Genomic DNA, 18,520 nt, shown 5'->3' with positions numbered 1-18,520 from the left:
GCAAGATAGCGTTTACATCTTGTCTGAAGCTTTGTTCATGCAAAGCCTTTGAAGATCACATAATTCTGCAGCAGTTGTTAGACATGGGTGGGATTATTGCTACACATAAAATCACTAAATCTTTGCAGGGCTGGTGTTGTGTGAAAGACTCAAAGTTCTGTTGAATTATAGTGATAGTCTCTGGAGCTGAGCATGTCAGGACATGTTTGAAACACGAGGAAGAATTTCTACAGGCAGCTGTGAGTGGTGCAGAGGAAATGCAATTAACCACTCAGATTGTAACTAGGATACTTCTGTGGTGAAAAGTGCTGGGGAACTTGGAAATACCCATGGGTGCTCTGGAAATTAGTTGTATGCCCTACCGAAGGAATAGGTTACAGGTTAGGTCACTGTGGAAGTTACAGTTTTCTTCCTGAACTGGAAATCTTCTTGCCTATGTATTCCTGGCACATTCGCTGGCTCTTATCACAAGCCATTGCCGTCATTTTCTCTTAACGTTCGTGCCTCCTCTGGGGTGATGTGATCTTCTGGGCAGGGAATCCCTTTAAGGCTCTTCCTCTGCCTTTCCTCTGGGAGGATTTTGTCACATTTCAAAGAACTGTTTAAAATGTCACTGCTGTTTAAAATGTCACTACTGCAGACTGACTGTAGGTCTCCCTTTATGGCTAGGTAGAGAGCAGCTTTGTTGTTTGGGGGACTCTGTTTTGAATCAGTTTCTTTCTGCTGCAGTGAACATTTCAGGGAGCTGGTTAACATCTCCTTTGAGTGTGCTGTTTACAAACAGATGTCAGCAGAACCCCAGGAGGGAGTTCTGGCAAAAGCACAGGACCTACATGCCAGGAAAGTGCAGCATCACCCTCACTGATCAGCACCCAGAGGACTGTTCTGCTCCAAAGATGTAGATGGGTGTTATCAATCTCTCTGCTGACTGTAGAGCCACGGTTAGAGGATGGAGATACAGCAGGAACTACTTAGGTCTCTGGCGGCCAAACTCTTACAAATCTTGATGTCCCAATTTAAGCTACAGCTGTCCCTAGCTCCCTAGTGAGTGACATCCTCGCAAGAGAGGCTGAAGGTAGAGGCATACACCAATGCCACAGCTGTGCCCACAGTGATGCTGGGCTGTGCCCTGGGTGGCAGAGGGTGGCACATGTTCCCTCCTGCCTCTCCCCTCGGAGCAGAGCAGAAGCGGCAGCAATGCTGGAGCACCACATAACTCTGTGCTTTCTGAACATGAGGCAGAACCCTTACAAAACCTCACAAGTCACCAGGTATTAGCAAAGCTGGTCAGGCACCAGCTGCAGCATCCCAGGAATCAATACTCACTGTTGTCATGACTGAACTGCTGTGGTTATCTGAGGAACCCCCAAGCTACCCGCTGAGCAGTGTAGTTGCAAAGCCAGTCACAAGGTTGTTGCTTCTGCATTGCCCCAGCCAGAGCATAACAGATGTGATTTGGCTGTAGCAGGGTCTTATGACTGTGATCGTCTATGGGCTGGTGGGTGGGAAGAGGAGAGGAAAAGGAAACAGAAGAGATTTGGGACTTACACTTTCTACCTCCACTCTGACCTCTGCAGAAACCTATCAGCTCTTCTCGCTGTGCTGGACTTGGCTGCCCCTTGTGTAGTCCAAAGTACATGTAAGGAATGCAGGAGTCGGTCACCGGACACTATAATGGTGCAAGAGCGGGCACACAGCCAGGAGTCTGAGATCTGTGTAAGGAGTCAGACCATGACACATGCCAGCACTGAGAGGGCTTCACTTCGGTGCAAGGCAGAGAGGCAGTAAGCTGGGATTGACAGCCTTTTGACAAGGTAACTGACCCTCCATGCACCCCTGCAAGCTGCTGGCCAGGACATTTTCTGGCACTGGAGCAGTGCTGATTTGCCTCTTGTCTGTCCACATTCCCTCTTCTCCCTGCCCTTCTCTGTCTTTGATTTGTCTGGGTTTCTCTCCTGTGTTTGTCATATGCAGACAGAATGTTACAAATCCAAAAAATGTCCCTTTGCTTCACTAAATCACTAAAATCACATGATTTTACAGCTGGATAGTTATTAATTCCATAAGGAACTAGCAGTGTTTATATTTTGTAAATAAAAGACAGTTGACAATGCATGAAAATAATGACTTAAGAGTTTTCAGGCCTCCTGCTAAGTTGATTATTTTTGAGAAGTAAGGCTTTGCATTTTGGATCCTTTTTCAGGGGGTCTTTTAAAGTTTCCCTGTCTCTTAAAGTGATGCTTTTTGCTGACCACACATCAAAATAATGTTTAAAACATTGATACTTAGAATCTTTCCAGGGCTTTGCTACATTCATGTCATTCCTGGCAACCAATATATCCCCAGTGCTGATAAACTAGAAAAACTGTAAATATCTTCGTACCAAGTGACACCATGGTCAGCCAGTAATTCGTGCACAATTGCTGGATTATCTGTGCAACATCTTCGTCCATGCTGTTGGTTCTGTATTGTCAGCCAGTAGCAGACATTTCATTTACAGAAGTCAGAGCTGAAGTGCTTGGGTAGTGTTCAGTGCCTCTCTGCTGTATAAGGCAACTGAAATGTGATCTACAAGATTAGCAGGTCTTGTAGGAAAGAAAGGAACATGAATTATAGGAAAGCTGCCACAATGACAAGGCTGAGTGCTGCTAGTTGATTGCAGGTGAGGATCTCAGCTGCATGATGGTCACTGGAGAGCAGGGGCCAGACAATGGCCGAACTGGAACTGTTCTCAGTAGTTACTCCAATTAACAGTTGGGATTGTTGTTCCAGTGTATTTCACTGTAAAAGCTGTTCTGAAACCATATTGGCTAATACCAGGTTTGTATCACTGTAGCATTTCTTGGAGAGATAATCAGTAAGGAATAACCTTGAAGAGACTATTATGGCTCTTGCTGCTGTGCATTTTTTACTGAAGATCCCAAGTGCTACATCCCTGCGGGCTCCACTGAGAAGATCTCTTCAACTTTGCAGCCGGTGCTACCCAGTTCGTGCCTCTTGGAGTTATGAAGCCATAAAACAGCAGTACAGACTAGAGGTGCCAGAGTACTTCAACTTTGCAAGAGATGTGCTGGACAGATGGACTGAAGTAGAAAAGGTAACAGTTACTTGGTTTCTCTGATGATGAAGTATTTAATGCTGGTCATTAATGCTGAGTATCTGACAAATCCAATAACCAAGACACTGGGGTTATGTTCTGGTTATAATCTGGTGATCATCTCATGCAGTTTGAACCTTTAGATCCCTTAGGCCACACGCTGTCCTATCCATGAGTCCAAATAGTTCTTTCCTTTAATCAGTAACTCCAGCGAGATTGAGTGTGAGTAAATAAGTGCTTCATAAATGAGACTCTGAACTGAACCTAAACCTTGCATCAATTCTGCCATCAGCCGTGACATGCACCCTACCTGGATGTGCCAGGGAAATCACTTGACCTCTGTGTGTTTCACTGCCTGCCTGTGGAATGAATAATAAATATTGTAGATACCCATGTATCCCAAATGTGAAATCTTTTGCGTCAAGGACTCGGAATCTACAAAACTGAACAACTTTGAACCCCAAACCAGACATAAACTCTATGCAATGAAAGAGAATACAGAAAAAAACCCATGAAGTATAGGTCTTTCACCTTTCTACTACATAGGTCTGGCCTCTGTGGATGTAGGACTGGTTTTTCAGGCTCAGGCTGTTCATGATGAGGAGCTAAATGCAGTTATGTCCAGCCTGGCAGCAAGAACAGAGCAGAGGTATCACCTGTCTGGCACACTTGTTCCTTTTGCAGAAAAAAACAGTCTTTGGCAGGCTGTGAACAGAGCAAGGAACAACCTCTGGAGAAGAGGTTTTGCCCCCTGAAGTGCACAGATAAAATCTGCTGCCCTGAAAATGAACCTTAGTCTATTGTACCTTCAAATAGATAACATTGTGTCATATTCTCGCTGCCCCAGTGAATTTTTTGCTCAGGAGGTGACTTACTACACTATTACTGCTAAATGCATTGGCCCCCTTTAAAGCACATCATACACGCACATTTCAAATCACTTCACACATCAGTTAGGTGAGACACTGATTAAAGGTCACACTGTGTGGGTGTATGCTTTTGAAACTTTGATTTAATTTTCAGAAGTACCAGAGAGGCCCAAATCCAGATGAAGTTGAAAATGAGCTCTGAGGGCTCAGGAGACTCTGGGGCACAACCCAGAAGTACTCACTTTCATCAGCTGCTTTGTTGGCATGATCTGAGCCAAAAAGATTCTTCTTTCTCTGCGCTGATTACTGTACAACCTCTTCAGACTGTAAGATGAGGAACTCAGGAAAGGAATACAAATTTAGTTTCCTGAATTAGATTTGTAGGCTGTTCTTTCTAAGGGAAAGTTCTCTGCTACATTTGGAATCCGCAGTGGCAAATTTCTGTTGCATCCCCAGGTTTCTCCAGCACTGAATAAGTGATAAGCTTTTCTTCCTCAAACATAAGGTAAAGGCAAAGTGTTTCTAAAATGAAACATTTGTACTGTACCCTGTTGTTCTGTAGGAGGGAAAAAAGTCTAAAAACCCTGCATTATGGTGGGTAGATGGTGCTGGAGAAGAGGTGAAGTGGAGCTTTGAGGAACTGGGAGTGCTGTCCAGGAAAGTGTCAAATGTACTCTCTGATGCCTGCAGTCTACAGTGGGGAGACAGAGTTATTCTGATTCTGCCCCGGATCCCGGAATGGTGGCTGGTGAATGTGGCTTGCATGAGAACAGGTTAGTAAAAGCATAGAAAAGGTATATAGGTACAGAAGTTGTGACTTAAACCAATCCCTGCTATTTAATGCACTCAGAACTACCAACATGCTAATGAGGAGGAACTAGTGTCATGCTGGTCAAAAACACTCTTCATGCCAAGTTTTTTCTTCATGGTGCTTTTAGGATTTTTGTGCACACTCTAGCTGTTGAGGAAACCCTGTGAGTCCATGTGCCTCTGTCATTCTCTGTTTTCCAGCACTTTTAATGCATCACAAATGCACCCTCTTGCTAACTTGCAGTGAAATTAGCCCACACTTAATGAAGTGTTTCACGTGTTCCCCTGTGGGATCTGTTAATTACTCAGCTTCCCAGTATTTACAACCCAGCATGTCTTGGTGCCTCACAAACACTAGCAATATACCTTGTGAGGCAACAGCTATGCTTCCCAGTAAAGAAGTCAAATCCAGCGAGATGGCATGTTCTAGGGGCAGTGTTTGTAGAACAAGGAAAGTTATTCTGTTGATTTCTCTTACTGTCTCATGATCAATACAGTGTTTGCTAACTTGAATCCTCACATAGCATTTAATCCATCAAAGAAATCAGTATATTTATAAATGTAGGGCCAAGTACTGCTTTTAGTACAGTTCTGTCTCACTCAAAAGAACAAACTAAGCTGAAGTCTGCTTGTAAGTACAGGTGTTATTCTTAAATGTTGAGGCTGTTTTTCCACTCCCCTTCCTTTCCTTTAGGAACTGTCTTGATTCCTGGCACACAGCAGTTGACAGCAAAGGACATTCTTCATCGACTACAGAAATCCAAGGCAAAGTGTATCATCACTGATGAATCTGTCGCACCAGCTGTAGACTCAGTTGGGGCTGAATGCCAGTCTCTGAAATTCAAGTTGCTTGTGTCAGACAGCCACAGAGAAGGATGGCTGAACTTTAAAGATCTCCTGAAGTGAGTAAATACCACTGTGAAAGCACCACAGCAATAATGAAAGGAAAGCACAGTGGTTTGTTTTGCATAGGAAATGTTGGCACACACCAGTATTTTTTCACCCTTTTAGGACTACACAGTGGAAAAATATCAATGTTTATGACACTTTTGATTGCTGCATTTATTTTGGTTAAGTATTTTCAAAAATGTGTAAGTCACACTTTCAAATCTTCATCATTTTGCTTATTTTAAGAAATGCTTCTTCTGATCACCACTGTGTGACCACAAAGTGTCAAGATCCAATGGCTATCTATTTTACCAGTGGAACTACAGGATCTCCAAAAATGACTCAACATTCACACAGCAGCTATGGTATTGGCCTCACAGTAAGTGGAAGGTACAAATATCACTTTAAATCAGACATATTTCTGTAACTGGTCACATAGCAGAAGGAAGAGAAATACAAGATTTTTACCAGAAGCTTTTGTTTCAGTAGTTAAAAAAACAGCAGTTGTTTTACATCCCAAAAAGTGGGAGTTTTTTTCCATAAAACAAGACAGTTTGAGTCCAGCTGCCTTAGTTCATAGAGAACATAGCAGTCATGTAGTCAGTAACTTCTTTTTAACATTTTCTTTAACTTTTGGTAAATTTTTCATTCTGTATAGTTAATAGATTGCCTGTGAACTGAACATCATCACAAGTTTATGAAGTCTGTACCATAAAGGGAAAAAAACCTGGGTCTGTTAGGCCTCTGAATTCGCGTTTGTCTGGATTAGACACAGCTCCTGCAGGAACAAAATGCTGATAGTGCAGAATCTTTAAATTTATAAAGCAATGTTGTTTATAAAATTCGTATGGCAGTGCACTTCACTCTAACAGGCAAAGAATAACAATCAGAAAATACCAAACTAGAAGTAAGTAAACAAAATAATCCTTATCCCTAAAAGTTAGTTCAGCAAAACCCCAGCAACCTCATACATATTCATATACCACCATGTTCTGAGGTGGTGTTAGCTTGTGTGTCAGTATAATTTTTCCCTGAGAAAAATGCAACATCAGTCTATCCTTGATGACATCCTCACTATGCTGTGACTTACTCCTGCTCAGAAATTCATCCTTTTCTAATTGCCATTTACCCAAGACAACCAGTGATGCATTTGCTTCACTAGCACATCTCTTGTTGATGTTTTAATATTTACCTTATTCCTGCCAAATAGAGACTGTGGACTGTTTCCTTGTGTTACCAGGTACTGGCTGGACTTGACTTCCTCAGATATATTTTGGAATACATCAGACACAGGCTGGGCAAAGTCAGCTTGGAGCAGCATTTTTTCGCCATGGATTCAAGGGGCATGTGTATTTGTACATAAGATGCCACACTTTGACCCACGCATTGTCTTTGAGGTAAGGGAGGAGAGCCCAGCAACAAACAGCACTATTCTCTCTGGCTGGTCTTGCCCAGATTTTCATTTCCCCTGGTGCTGCACAGGGGCAGAACACAGTACAATTATAACTTTCACCAGGCAGTAACCAGCTGATTAGTTAAGTAGTGAGTGCTGCAAATATGTACCCCAAAACAAAAGCATATTTGACATCCAGAGAGTTTCATCATATACTCTGCTCTGGATTTGTCTGCACAAACCTGCAAACATATGTTATTAGGCCTAAAAGTGAAGTACACAAGAAATGGTTCTGGGATTCATGGAGCACTTTGGTGGTGTTATTAAAATAAGCACCAATAACAGATGAATGAGAATTTCAGTTGCCTGCACCGTTTAATTCAAAGTTAAGGAGTGAAGAGGCAGCAAGGTTGAATTTCAACAAAAGGCACCAACGTTATATTTTCTTACATCCTCCACACACTTTGAAAAAGAATACCATGTTTCATTTTGCATGGAATTACTTTTCATCATATCCATGTTAATTAGATAGCTGGAAATTGCTAGTAAATGTTAGGGTATGTTGAAGAACACTGACAGTTGTAACACCTCCAGAGCATCTGAAAAAGTAGGCTTATGATTTTACTCATTTTCTACTTAAACTGCAATTATGAAGAAATTCTGCAAGAGAAACTGTCAAGCTTTCGAGAGCAAAAAACTTTGGTGTGTTGAACTAATTGGAAAACTATGTAGATTCTGTTTTGAAGAAGAAACTAATTAAATGTAACTGCTGTATGTTGGTGTTGGCAAGTACAGAGCTAACTGCTTTTAGGACACAATGTTTTGTTCGTTTCATAATCTGGATGCAGAGATCATTATATTATCTCTTACAATGAAGATGAAACCTCACAGGTTTCAGTATATTGGCAACATTTACTTTTTTTATTCTAAATTCTCTAGAGTCTCTCAAGATTTCCCATAACTGTCTTCTGTTCTCCTCCAACTGCCTATCGAATGTTTGTGCAACATAAACTGTCCAGGTAAGCAAGAGCAGACTATCCTTGTTGGTGTATTTGATCAAAACAGTAGACCAAATGCTCATGTCTCCTTGATTTTATTCCAGATTTACAATGGCATAACAGTAACACAGCTCAGTTATTTCTCAACATTTTGAATCTTAAGTATTAGGAACAAAGTCAGAATAAGGATTTAGGGGTAGCTTAACCATCTCAGATTTCATAAATTACAGTGAACTTTGATAAGACTTTGAAAAGCAGTTTAGCTGAGGATGTAATAGGATACCCATGATATCATGATTAATGTATCTTCAGAAGCGCTTTTATGATCACATACCCCCTCCATTTGTTTTTCCACTTGTTCTTCCAATACTATAAGCTACAAGAAGTGTGTGTGTGTGTGTCAGCACAGCTTGGTGAAATGTATGAAAGACTGTGGCCTCCTTTAACCCTTCTGTGAGTTTTTATTGTCATTAGGGTTGAACTTTGTTATTCCTCTTCAGTTTAGACCCTAGTTCAGATTCTAGGGTTAGAAACAGTGTATTGATCATTTGATTTTCTAAAATAATACAAAAGTAAAACAGCAGGTTTTTTCTTTATTTGCATTTTTTCAGGTTTGTTTTTGTTTAACACTACACAGTTCAAATGGAATGAACAGGACTCAGTAACAAATTTGGTTTTATGTAGAAAGGACCCCACAATACAGGAATACAGTAGTGAATGGGACATAGCAGATAGATGACTGCCAATTATTTGTTTTCTCTTTCCCACTAAGCTATACATTCAAAAGCCTGCGGCACTGTGTGAGTGCTGGGGAGCCAATCAACCCTGACGTTATGGAAGAATGGAAAGCGCAGACTGGGCTGGATATTCATGAAGGCTATGGACAGACAGAAACTGTATGTTCTGCTTTACAAATGTAAAAATGTCCACTTTACAGATACAGCTATAAATTCCACTCAGGTTGCCAAGAAAAAGCGATTAAAATTATTATAAATAGTTATGACTTAGGGGAAAAGTCAATTGCAATAAGCAACACTGGAAAAATCAGTTTTTGTAAGTCACAGAACAATCATGACAGCTTCACCCAAAATCCAAGGACTGTTTTTCAATCATTGGATATATGATTATAATGAAGACAATTAGTATTTCCTATAGAAACACACAATATTAGCTGAGTATTTTAAACCTAAGCTAAAAACTGAATATACAGGCCACAGTTTAATTAAAAAAAAACAAACAAACAACCAAGGAAAAAAAAACCAACACCACTTGTTACAGGTGCTGATCTGTGGAAATTTTAAGGGAATGAAAATCAAACCTGGCTCTATGGGAAAGCCATCTCCAGAGTATGATGTCAAGGTATTGTATCTCTGGTGACTCAGTCTCTCTCTATTGCATAATCACTTTCCACTAAAGAGGAAATCTGAGAGCTCTAACGTGGAGTTGTACGATGTACCATCATTCAGCAGTGAATGAAAGAGTGAAGAAATGCATGTTACTGCCCTAAATTGAGCATGCAAAATAAGCAATTGGATGTCCCTGTTGCGCCATCCTTGCCGACATAGATGACAACCCACTGCTAACTGACAGTTGGATATCAAACTTTAAGGCAATGATAGAAATTAAATTGCTGAGTTAAGGAAGAGTGGGAATGAATGTTATTTCCTGGTGATAACAAAACCGCTGAAGCAGATTCTAGCACCAGATCAATTTGCAATATTCTTTCGGTTCTAAGCTTTCCCACCACATTACTTATGATCTTCCCTGGGGTCTTACTAACTTCATTACATGTTTGCATAGTACTTGGCATTCCTCAGATAAAAGACATAGTACAAAGTGCAGTGGATTAGTAATAATCTTACACTTCAGTTGTCAGAGTAAGATCCCCTACTGCTGCAAATCATTCCCCCCCCCCCCCCAAAAATTCAATTATGTATTTTAAGTGCGCACTAAGATTCTATGACTTTAACTTAATGCTTTTTGGCTCCAAGAGAATAAAACTGTGTTTTGTTTATTTTTAGATTATAGATGAAAACAGTAATATTCTGCCTCCTGGAAAAGAAGGAGATATTGCCATCAGAGTAAAACCTACAAGATCGCCTTTTCTTTTTACTTGCTATGCTGTAAGAATATTTCTACAGTAAGAGTAGATATCCTGTTAAATCTCTATCACAAGGAATCTGATGCTCCATTTCATTTACATATACTTTGATTACCAGTCTAAAAACCTGTGGGGAGGAAAGAGGGATTTCTGGTTTTTTTCCTGCAGATGCTTGGTCTACTGATACAAACAATTACGTGTTTGATGAGATTGTCCTGCCTAGCAAGTTAAAATCCACTTTCAATTGTTATTTCCTTAACAGAAAGGGAAATTTTTGACAAACCCTCTAATCCCAAAATACTCTTTGACCTAAGGGCTAGAGCCCCCATCTGAGAAGAAGCACACTGTTCAAATCCCTTCCCTCCAGATTTGAGCTTCATGGAGTGTTTCATGCACAGCAACATTTTTCAGTTTTTTTTTCCATGTCAGAATTTTCAGTCCAACAACCAGTAGAAAAAAAGCATAGTGCTTTCAGTTCTGACACCAGGAAACCTTAGTTTTATGGGTGGTATCAGCCTACAGTCAGGTCTTCTGAGCAGTACTGACCATGTGGGAAAGGAACACCATGCATACTGCCTAGAAAAATTCTTACAGAGTAAGTTGCATTGGCTGTAGAAAGCACTTGTTACTTGCACTGTGCTGAGGCAAAACTTTTCTGGGGGGGTGAAAAAAAAAAAGATAGGAGATGCTAGAAATACAAAGGAAAAAAAAATCATTAAAGGATAATCACCTAAAAGTGAATTCTCAGTTCCATGAGCCTACCTATTTTTGCAACTTTCAGTGTTCCCTAAAGCTGTGTGGCATAATATATTATGATTACATATTTAGTCACAAGTAGTGAAACTTCATTCATTTACCACAATTTTATATCTAGTTTTGTAGCTTAGTAATGGTGAATTAATAATTCTCTATTATTAATGTCCCACTTGAATCTGATGCCCATGACCACAGTATGGACCAGTCTGAAAAGCTGAAATTTTTGAATATTTGACTGTACCATAACTTATGTGCTGACTATGTTAGAATGCAATTTCATGTATTTTTCAGGTAGTTTTCATGTAAAATGCAATTTAATATTTCCTAGGATGATCCAGAGAAAACAGAGGCAACAATACGTGGGGATTTTTATGTCACTGGCGACAGGGGGATGATGGATGAGGATGGATACTTCTGGTTTGTTGGAAGAGCTGATGATGTCATTAATTCTGCTGGGTAATTTAAGACTAATTAACAGTAAATTAAATTTGAATAACACAGATGATTCAGATGTGAAATTATGCTTATGTGTTATCAAATACAGCTAAAAGCCCTTTCCTCTGTTTTAAAGATACCGTATTGGACCCTTTGAAGTAGAAAGTGCTCTAGTAGAGCATCCTGCAGTGGTGGAATCCGCAGTTGTCAGCAGTCCAGACCCCATCAGAGGAGAGGTAAACAAGTTGAACAAGCTTATATATTTAAATAACTTTGTGCATACCAGAGCTAATAAAGCCCAACTTCCAAGGGATTTGTCTATCCAGGGGTTTTTTTGGGGTTTTTTTGTTTGTTTGTTTGTTTTTTTAAGCTAAATGAATTCAAGATGGCATTTCTACTCTGTCAGACAGTTGAGAATCCATGCAGGAAAAACTGACCAAGGCAATTGCCCCAAATGTAACAAAAGCACACTTTGAAGCTTTCCCTGTCAAATACTTAGTTTTTCGTCTTTATTAAATGTATATAAACTGCCTGCACAGTCCAGACCAATAGCAAGCACACACAGACTTTGGCAAAGCTTTCTGTACCTACCCAATACATTATTCTGCAGTTTGTCAGCAAATGTTTGGTTAGAGTTTCAAATTGTAGTTGTGTAATAACTGTTTCATTGGCATTTAAACCATTGCTGCCATAACTTCTTTAGGTAGTGAAAGCCTTTATTGTTTTAACACCTGACTATGCTTCACATGATCCAGAAAAAATGATGAAAGAGCTACAAGACCATGTTAAGAAAGTTACTGCTCCATACAAGTATCCGAGGAAGGTGAGTGCTCAAATACCCAACTAACAGTTAGCACCCGCTGTCTTATGGTAGTGAAAATTATGTGGCTAATAAGTCTATGCCACTGAGGTTAAGAAAGTAAAATTTAGGTAAACTGTATGTTGTTTTGTATTGCAATTTCCTCCATTTCCCAATAGATGGAGTTTGTTGAACAGTTACCAAAAACTATTAGCGGGAAGATCAGAAGAAATGAGCTGCGCCAGAAGGAGTGGAGAAAAGATTAGAAGTACTTGTTGCTTTTTTATGGAATTTTTTACAAAGTAAAATATTGCAGATTTACTCAGTGACATAAAGTAAAAGACATTGTACTATGTCCTTCTTAGTTTAGGTTTGAATAAATTCTTACCCAATTCCCAATATGTGACTGTCCCAGGTACTACACTAATAACTAATAGTACACAAGCAAGCAGAATGACACAAATGAAATGGGAAACTCATAGTCAAGAGACCAACAGATGTGTGTTAAATAAACTATTTAATGAACGATCACTAGCATTTTATCTTTATTGTTATTTCATTTAAATGATAAAAAACCAGTAAGAATTTAAGAGAATACTATTGCTTCAAAATTCACTTTTGAGCGGTGCAACAACTAAATACATTTTTAAGGTAGTTATAATCCTGACAAGTATATTTAGAAAAAATAGCATAAATAAAATCTGTATCATTAAAATGGTCTTTAAGGACTGGACTAGTAAATAATTTAAAATACATAATAAAGCAGAAATTTAAGATGTGTAGCAACAGTTGCTCATACTTTTAATTTTATCACTTACTAGTTTTGGCTGTTCTCTCACACTTCATTAACAGCACTTTATGATATATTGATATTTTTGTATGCTTGAGCAATTTCCATTTTTATCTATGTTAACCAAGCAATGTCATTTTTGTCCCATTCTCAGAACATATATCTGACATCATGTGACTGTCCTGATTATATTAAAATCAGTTAGTTGATCGTGCTTAAGATTCAGATAAAAAAAATTATCAACTTTCAAGTTCTCATAGAGGGTCTAAGACACAAGTAATTTTTGTTGGAAGAATTTCCTAAGTTACTAGCATAAGTTCCAAGAGAGGTCAAAGCATCTGCATTCTGGGTGAGACCATTAGATTTCTCCTTTAGAAGCACATATTCCCACTTGAAGTATCCACAACCTTTCTTATTACCTTCATGCTTGCCAACAGGACAACAAAAAAATGCTTTGCCATGATTTGGACCAGCATTTGACACATATAGTTTTTTAGCTCTTCGACCGCAGTTACACAGAGGGGGAGTTGGTTTTCCATTTTTCACAGCTCTTATAGACTGATTCAAATTGACTGTGGAGTTCAGAATGGCAGGAGACACTCTGGGCAAATCTGAACTTCTTAAAGGCGAGGAGTGATCAAGAGATGAAGATTTCTCTTGATATATAGCGAAAGACTGTTTTTTTGCTGGTGGGAACGTTTTTGGACTAGTTGGCTTTCTTTTAGGAACCTCCAAAGGAGTAGGATAATTTCCAGTTAATGCTGATTGTGCTGAAATAGCATTTACCTTTACAGATGGTAACTTCAAAGCTGAAAAATTTGAAGTCTGCCTTTGTACTGTTCCTACATTATAGATAGTAGTATCAGGACTTTTGTAAATGGTAGATTTCAGAGGTTCCACAGGTACTACAGTTTTCTCCAAACTTTGATTATCTGAACTTATCACAGTCAATTGGTTTGAAATTGTTTTCTCTTCAAACACTGTTAAAATATCTGTACTTGAGTCATCTTTGAATTGAACACAGTTTGAATTTTGTTCATGTTGAGATTCTGGTATTAAAGCGACATCTTCCCAGTCAGTCAGCAGAGATAAGCAGTCAGAACTAGTACTGATCTCCTCATTGGAGACATTAACTGAGCTGATGGTGGTGGAGACCAGCACTAGTCCTGGTCTGTGTGCTGGAGGACCAGACCTGGCTGTACTCAGAGGCTGCTCACTGCCCAATCCTTGCCAAATGCCTGTTGCTACAGTACTGGGGGATTGCTGTGCCTGCTCAAGAGGAACAGGAAACCTGTCAGTAGATGCTGCTGAAGATCTTTGTGCTTGAGCACGTAACCCAGTCCTTGAGCTGCTGCTAGGTACAATGTGGACATCTGCAGAGGAATCAGTGGAAGTGCTCTGTTGTTCTTCAGTTTGTACATTCAAATTTATCTTAATTCCAGCAACGCCGTCCTGGTTTCTCTCAGCCAGAGAGTTTGTTTCACAAGTTCCATCTCTAGATGTTTCAGGTCTGCGGTTACTTCCCAGTGGAGTCTTGTCAGTGAAGTTTATAGTCAGTGTTCTAGCAATTAAATTATTCTTCTGATGTGCCTGGGGGGACCGTAAACAAAAGGAGATTTTGGAAATTTAATACCCAGAAGTTTTAGGAATCAATGCACAAAATTAATAAACTTATCAGCCAAGGGATGTTCAGTTCAATTCATAGTCAAGATGCTGGGTTTATTATTTGCATAGCTCACCTTCCATCTGTATTCCAGGCTACAAAGTAAGTAGAAGGGGAGATATGAAGTAGATACTAACCTTATCCAAAGATTTAGTAACCTTCAGCACACAACCATCACATATCAGCCTCCAAGCAAGACGGGCAGTATTCCGAGAATCATCCAACCCTTAAAAAAATATGGTTATATTAATGTCTACTTTTTAAACTACTACTGGGGATAGTTCTTATTAGAGGAAAAATGAAATCTAGGTAAGCCTCACATAAATGACAGGGATTCATAGAACTCCAACACATAGTTATCCAGTTCAAAAAAGGGAAGTGGAAGTAAAAAATTCCAAAAAATTCCCTGTGCTGAAACAGCTAAAGAAGCAATCCAGAGCTGAATATATATCCACAATTTTGAAAATCCTTGTTCTGTTTTATTAATCATGTAAAAAAAATAAATCATACTGTGCTGGTATCGTTACACTAATATGCTGTCCAGAGCTATCAGGTAAAATCAAGTTTCCTTATCCTTCCTCCACCTCTTTTGCACCCTAGCAATTCAGAAATTGATCTTGCACTCAATAGCACTAGGAAATTTCAGAAATAAAGTATGAGGTTAGAAAGTAGAAACTCTGATCTTTGAAGCATCTAGCCTTTCTTGTTCTGATGTTTTTGTTGGACAGAACATTGCATAACCTGGAAACAATTGTTACTATTTAGAGTAATGACTGGCTATTACTAGCTGCTTTAGTTTAGCCAACTAAAGCTAAATAGTAGCTATTTAGCTTTATAAAAAATATATATATTAAAATGAGGATCATCATATCATACTTACCAGAATGTTCCCGTCCTGCAAAAGCTATCCCCAAATCCTGCAAAGCACCATTTAGCCCTTTAGGCTTCCTATTATAGAAGGCCTAAGGAAAAAAAATGCAGGTGCTTAATGTAAAGCATTTCAAAACCTCTTCATAGTGAAGAGAAAACCATTTCAGAAATATCACCTTATGAATAATAAATCTCACAAGGCAATCATACAAGCGAGGTATCTTAATTTAAAAATAATAACAGTGACTTACCCTGTAACAAACTGGAATGGAAAGAACCATGAATCCTTTCTCTGTCTTAAACTAATCTGTTCTGTCTTAGCTCTGGAGTCATTCATTTGCACTTTATAGCTTACATTGATGAAGGCCTTAACAGAGCAGCGCTGAAGAATACAACTATAAATAATATCTTGAGATGTTTGAACTGTTGCATATTGCAAAGGCACGGGCATTAATATATTTGGCATGGGTATAAATTATTTTTAAACAAGAAAAAGTGAGTATCGCTACTCACTCCCAGCATCTCATTTGATCACAAGAAAGGGGGAATAGTCACGCTGTTTATCTTGAGAGGCCTAATTCTGATACCAAGGTTAAGAGCCTAAGCTCCAAGTGTCAGGACAGGTAGACTCCCGGACCACGCTTTGAAAGTTTCCTTGACTACACAGGGAAAGGTACGCTTTGGTGCTCTTAGCCCCCACTTTAGAGTTCTGCTGCAGTGTAGACTATGTAACAAAATATATGTTCATTTTTTCTGCATTATTCATGCTATTCAGAATATACTTTCTGGTCCAAGTGCAGCCCGCATGCTAGACCTTTAAGTGCCTCTAACAGATGATGATGACATTTTCTATGCAGCAATGTAAGACAGCAATAAGAGCACAGAAAACGAGGGAAGTTAGGAAGCAAGCAGAGCAAAAGATGTCAGGAAAGGAAGAGCAGCTCAAAAAATTGTCCTAGGATTATCATTCATTTATCTAACAATAACACCAGGTTGTTTTCCTAGCACTAAGATTTCTATTAAAATTCACACAGTTCTAGGGCATGCAGTTTGTTATTGAGTGATAACAACATGGAAGGAAAACAAATGGGTTACTGTAGTCACTGGAACATACAACACTGGCTTGTAACCTCAGATACAGGTAGCCTTTGAGATAATAACATTTGTATAAATGTTTCAGAGTCTGTCGATCGTCTCACCCTGTACGTTGCTTTGAGATCAATCCAGGAATTTAAAATGTCAGGTTTTCGCAGCTGCTTCCTTTTACATTCATACTGCAAACACACACCCAGGTCCCAGTCTGCACAGAAAAAAACCACAAATAATCCATCACTAAAGAACTGGCCTAAAATCTACATAAACATGGCTTAAAATCTATATAAAGGGACATAACATCAACATAGTAGTAGCATCCTGTACTGCTGGACAGGAGGCACAGGCTAATGAAGTCTCTGTACATGAAAAGCACTAGGGTTGCTGCAATGGGACATCAAGATAAGTGAATGCCTGTTGATATTAAAGAATGATTTCCCATGGGTAAAGATCTCAAAGACCTCATTAAATCATTTAGACACATTAAGAACTGTGACACAGTTCACTATATGTAAAGCAGAAAAATGTAACGAGACGCTGGAAACAAAGATGTAGTGAACGTCAGGATTCAATGAATTTTATATTTTCAGTCTTATCCCAATATTGCACATCTTTAATATCCAAAACCAGGATTTTGGCTGCCTAGAAGTGAAGACACAATCTCACTAGCACCACCAAATGTTAAGTTTTTATGTGGGCTTACCCCATAGAAAAAGCAAATGAAAATTTTATTTACCTGTCCAAGTAACAAAGGTACATGCTTGTGCTTCTGAGGTAGAATTACTTAGAATATCTGTACTGAATATAATTTTCTTCTCCTTTTGTATCTTTTGAATCCATTTCAAAAACTGTGATAAACAAATGTTTAGAGGGACTCCTTCGTCAACTTGATTCTTTATGGAACAGAACAAGATGTATGTGTTAGATGTGTTAGTATGCACTGAAATTTGAGGTTTATTTCTTCTTAGCCCTTTAAAGGCCTCTTTAAATAAAACAGTAAATAGCGATTATACTGGTGTAAAATAATGCTAAATAGCAATCATACCTGTGTTATGCCAGTTAGTTCTGTACAAAATTCAGAGAGAATAGGATGCTCCTGGGGCTGGACATATGTGTGGAATTCAGATTCAATCTCTCCCGTTGAAGTGTTTAACAGGACTGCTGGAAATTCAACTGTGACAAAAACAAAATGAGGAAAAACAACCCAAAAAACCCCAATGCCAGGAAGGTTAAAGCTGTTCACAGGAACTATTCCATGTGCTTTAAACTGGGGTGGAACCGTCGGGCGTTATTAAGAGCACAATGTACTGAAGACACAACGTTTAAAGCCGCCTCCTGGCGTATGCACGCCAGACCCCGGGCACCCCCGCCTCCTCCCCGGGCTGCTGCCGCCGCTCGGTGTCCGGCCACCCCCGCCCGGCTCCGCCCGCGCCGCCCGGTCCCGCCGCACTCACTGATCTCGGGGCCGCCCCGCGCCGCGTCCCGCCAGCACGTGGCCTCAAAGTCGATGACGATCAGGTACCCGAAGCGCTGCCCCGCCGCCGGCCGCGCGCTGCTCCGCGCCCGCGCGCTGCTCCGCGCCAGCCCCAGCTGCCTGCGGACCGCAGCGGTGCCGACTCAGCATCCCCCGTGCTGAGGGGCCTCCGCATCCCTCTCCCCTCTGCGCCTGGGGCGGGCGGACGCCCCCACCCCGCTGCCGGTCCCCCCGTCGACGCCCCAGCCGCCCTCAGGGCCTCACCCGCCCGCCATCGCCCCCCACGGCCCCTTCAGGGGCCTCAGAGGGAGGGTCCCCCGCCCCCCCCAGTGCCTGGCCCCGCGGCCCGCACCTGGCCAGGCGCTTGGTGGCCATCTCCGCCCTCAGCGGAGCGGGCCCGGCGCCGCGGCGGCCATTTCAAACCTCCCGCCGGCGGCAGCGGCTCCGCCCCCATCCGCGCTATCGGCGGATCGGCTGCCCTGGCC

The 18,520-nt window shown here is 40.5% G+C and overlaps 2 protein-coding genes across 4 annotated transcripts; one reads left to right on the top strand and one right to left on the bottom strand.

Annotated features, from left to right (window-relative positions):
• The first annotated feature begins 1,608 nt into the window (after window positions 1-1,608).
• LOC141950866 (acyl-coenzyme A synthetase ACSM3, mitochondrial-like) lies at window positions 1,609-12,677 on the top strand. 3 transcript variants are annotated; one of them, XR_012631194.1, is made up of 14 exons: window positions 1,609-1,814; window positions 2,837-3,097; window positions 4,529-4,739; window positions 5,471-5,678; window positions 5,911-6,054; window positions 6,905-7,061; window positions 7,997-8,076; window positions 8,828-8,951; window positions 9,334-9,414; window positions 10,077-10,178; window positions 11,241-11,368; window positions 11,484-11,583; window positions 12,103-12,170; window positions 12,326-12,364. XR_012631194.1 is itself a non-coding variant. In XM_074886265.1 (14 exons), exons 2-14 carry the CDS (start codon window positions 2,885-2,887, stop codon window positions 12,410-12,412), a joined length of 1,755 nt encoding a protein of 584 aa, XP_074742366.1. In that variant the 5' UTR covers window positions 1,609-1,814; window positions 2,837-2,884; the 3' UTR covers window positions 12,413-12,677. The 3 variants fall into 3 exon arrangements, 2 of the variants coding, with proteins under 2 accessions (XP_074742366.1, XP_074742368.1); XM_074886265.1 differs by having other exon boundaries at window positions 12,051-12,170; window positions 12,326-12,677; XM_074886267.1 differs by lacking the exon at window positions 9,334-9,414 and having other exon boundaries at window positions 12,051-12,170; window positions 12,326-12,677.
• Window positions 12,672-18,410, bottom strand: ERI2 (ERI1 exoribonuclease family member 2). The gene is made up of 8 exons (XM_074886264.1): window positions 18,388-18,410; window positions 18,016-18,155; window positions 17,607-17,734; window positions 17,298-17,454; window positions 16,669-16,769; window positions 15,480-15,561; window positions 14,737-14,825; window positions 12,672-14,526 (listed from the first exon to the last, which is right to left on the bottom strand). Exons 1-8 carry the CDS (start codon window positions 18,408-18,410, stop codon window positions 13,183-13,185), a joined length of 2,064 nt encoding a protein of 687 aa, XP_074742365.1. The 3' UTR covers window positions 12,672-13,182.
• Window positions 18,411-18,520: the final 110 nt, after the last annotated feature.

Source organism: Strix uralensis, chromosome 16 (genome assembly GCF_047716275.1).
Source record: "Strix uralensis isolate ZFMK-TIS-50842 chromosome 16, bStrUra1, whole genome shotgun sequence".
NCBI classification, from domain to species: domain Eukaryota; kingdom Metazoa; phylum Chordata; class Aves; order Strigiformes; family Strigidae; genus Strix; species Strix uralensis.
The sequence above is the reverse complement of the archived record's forward strand: the minus strand, read 5'-3'. Positions and strand labels throughout refer to the sequence as shown.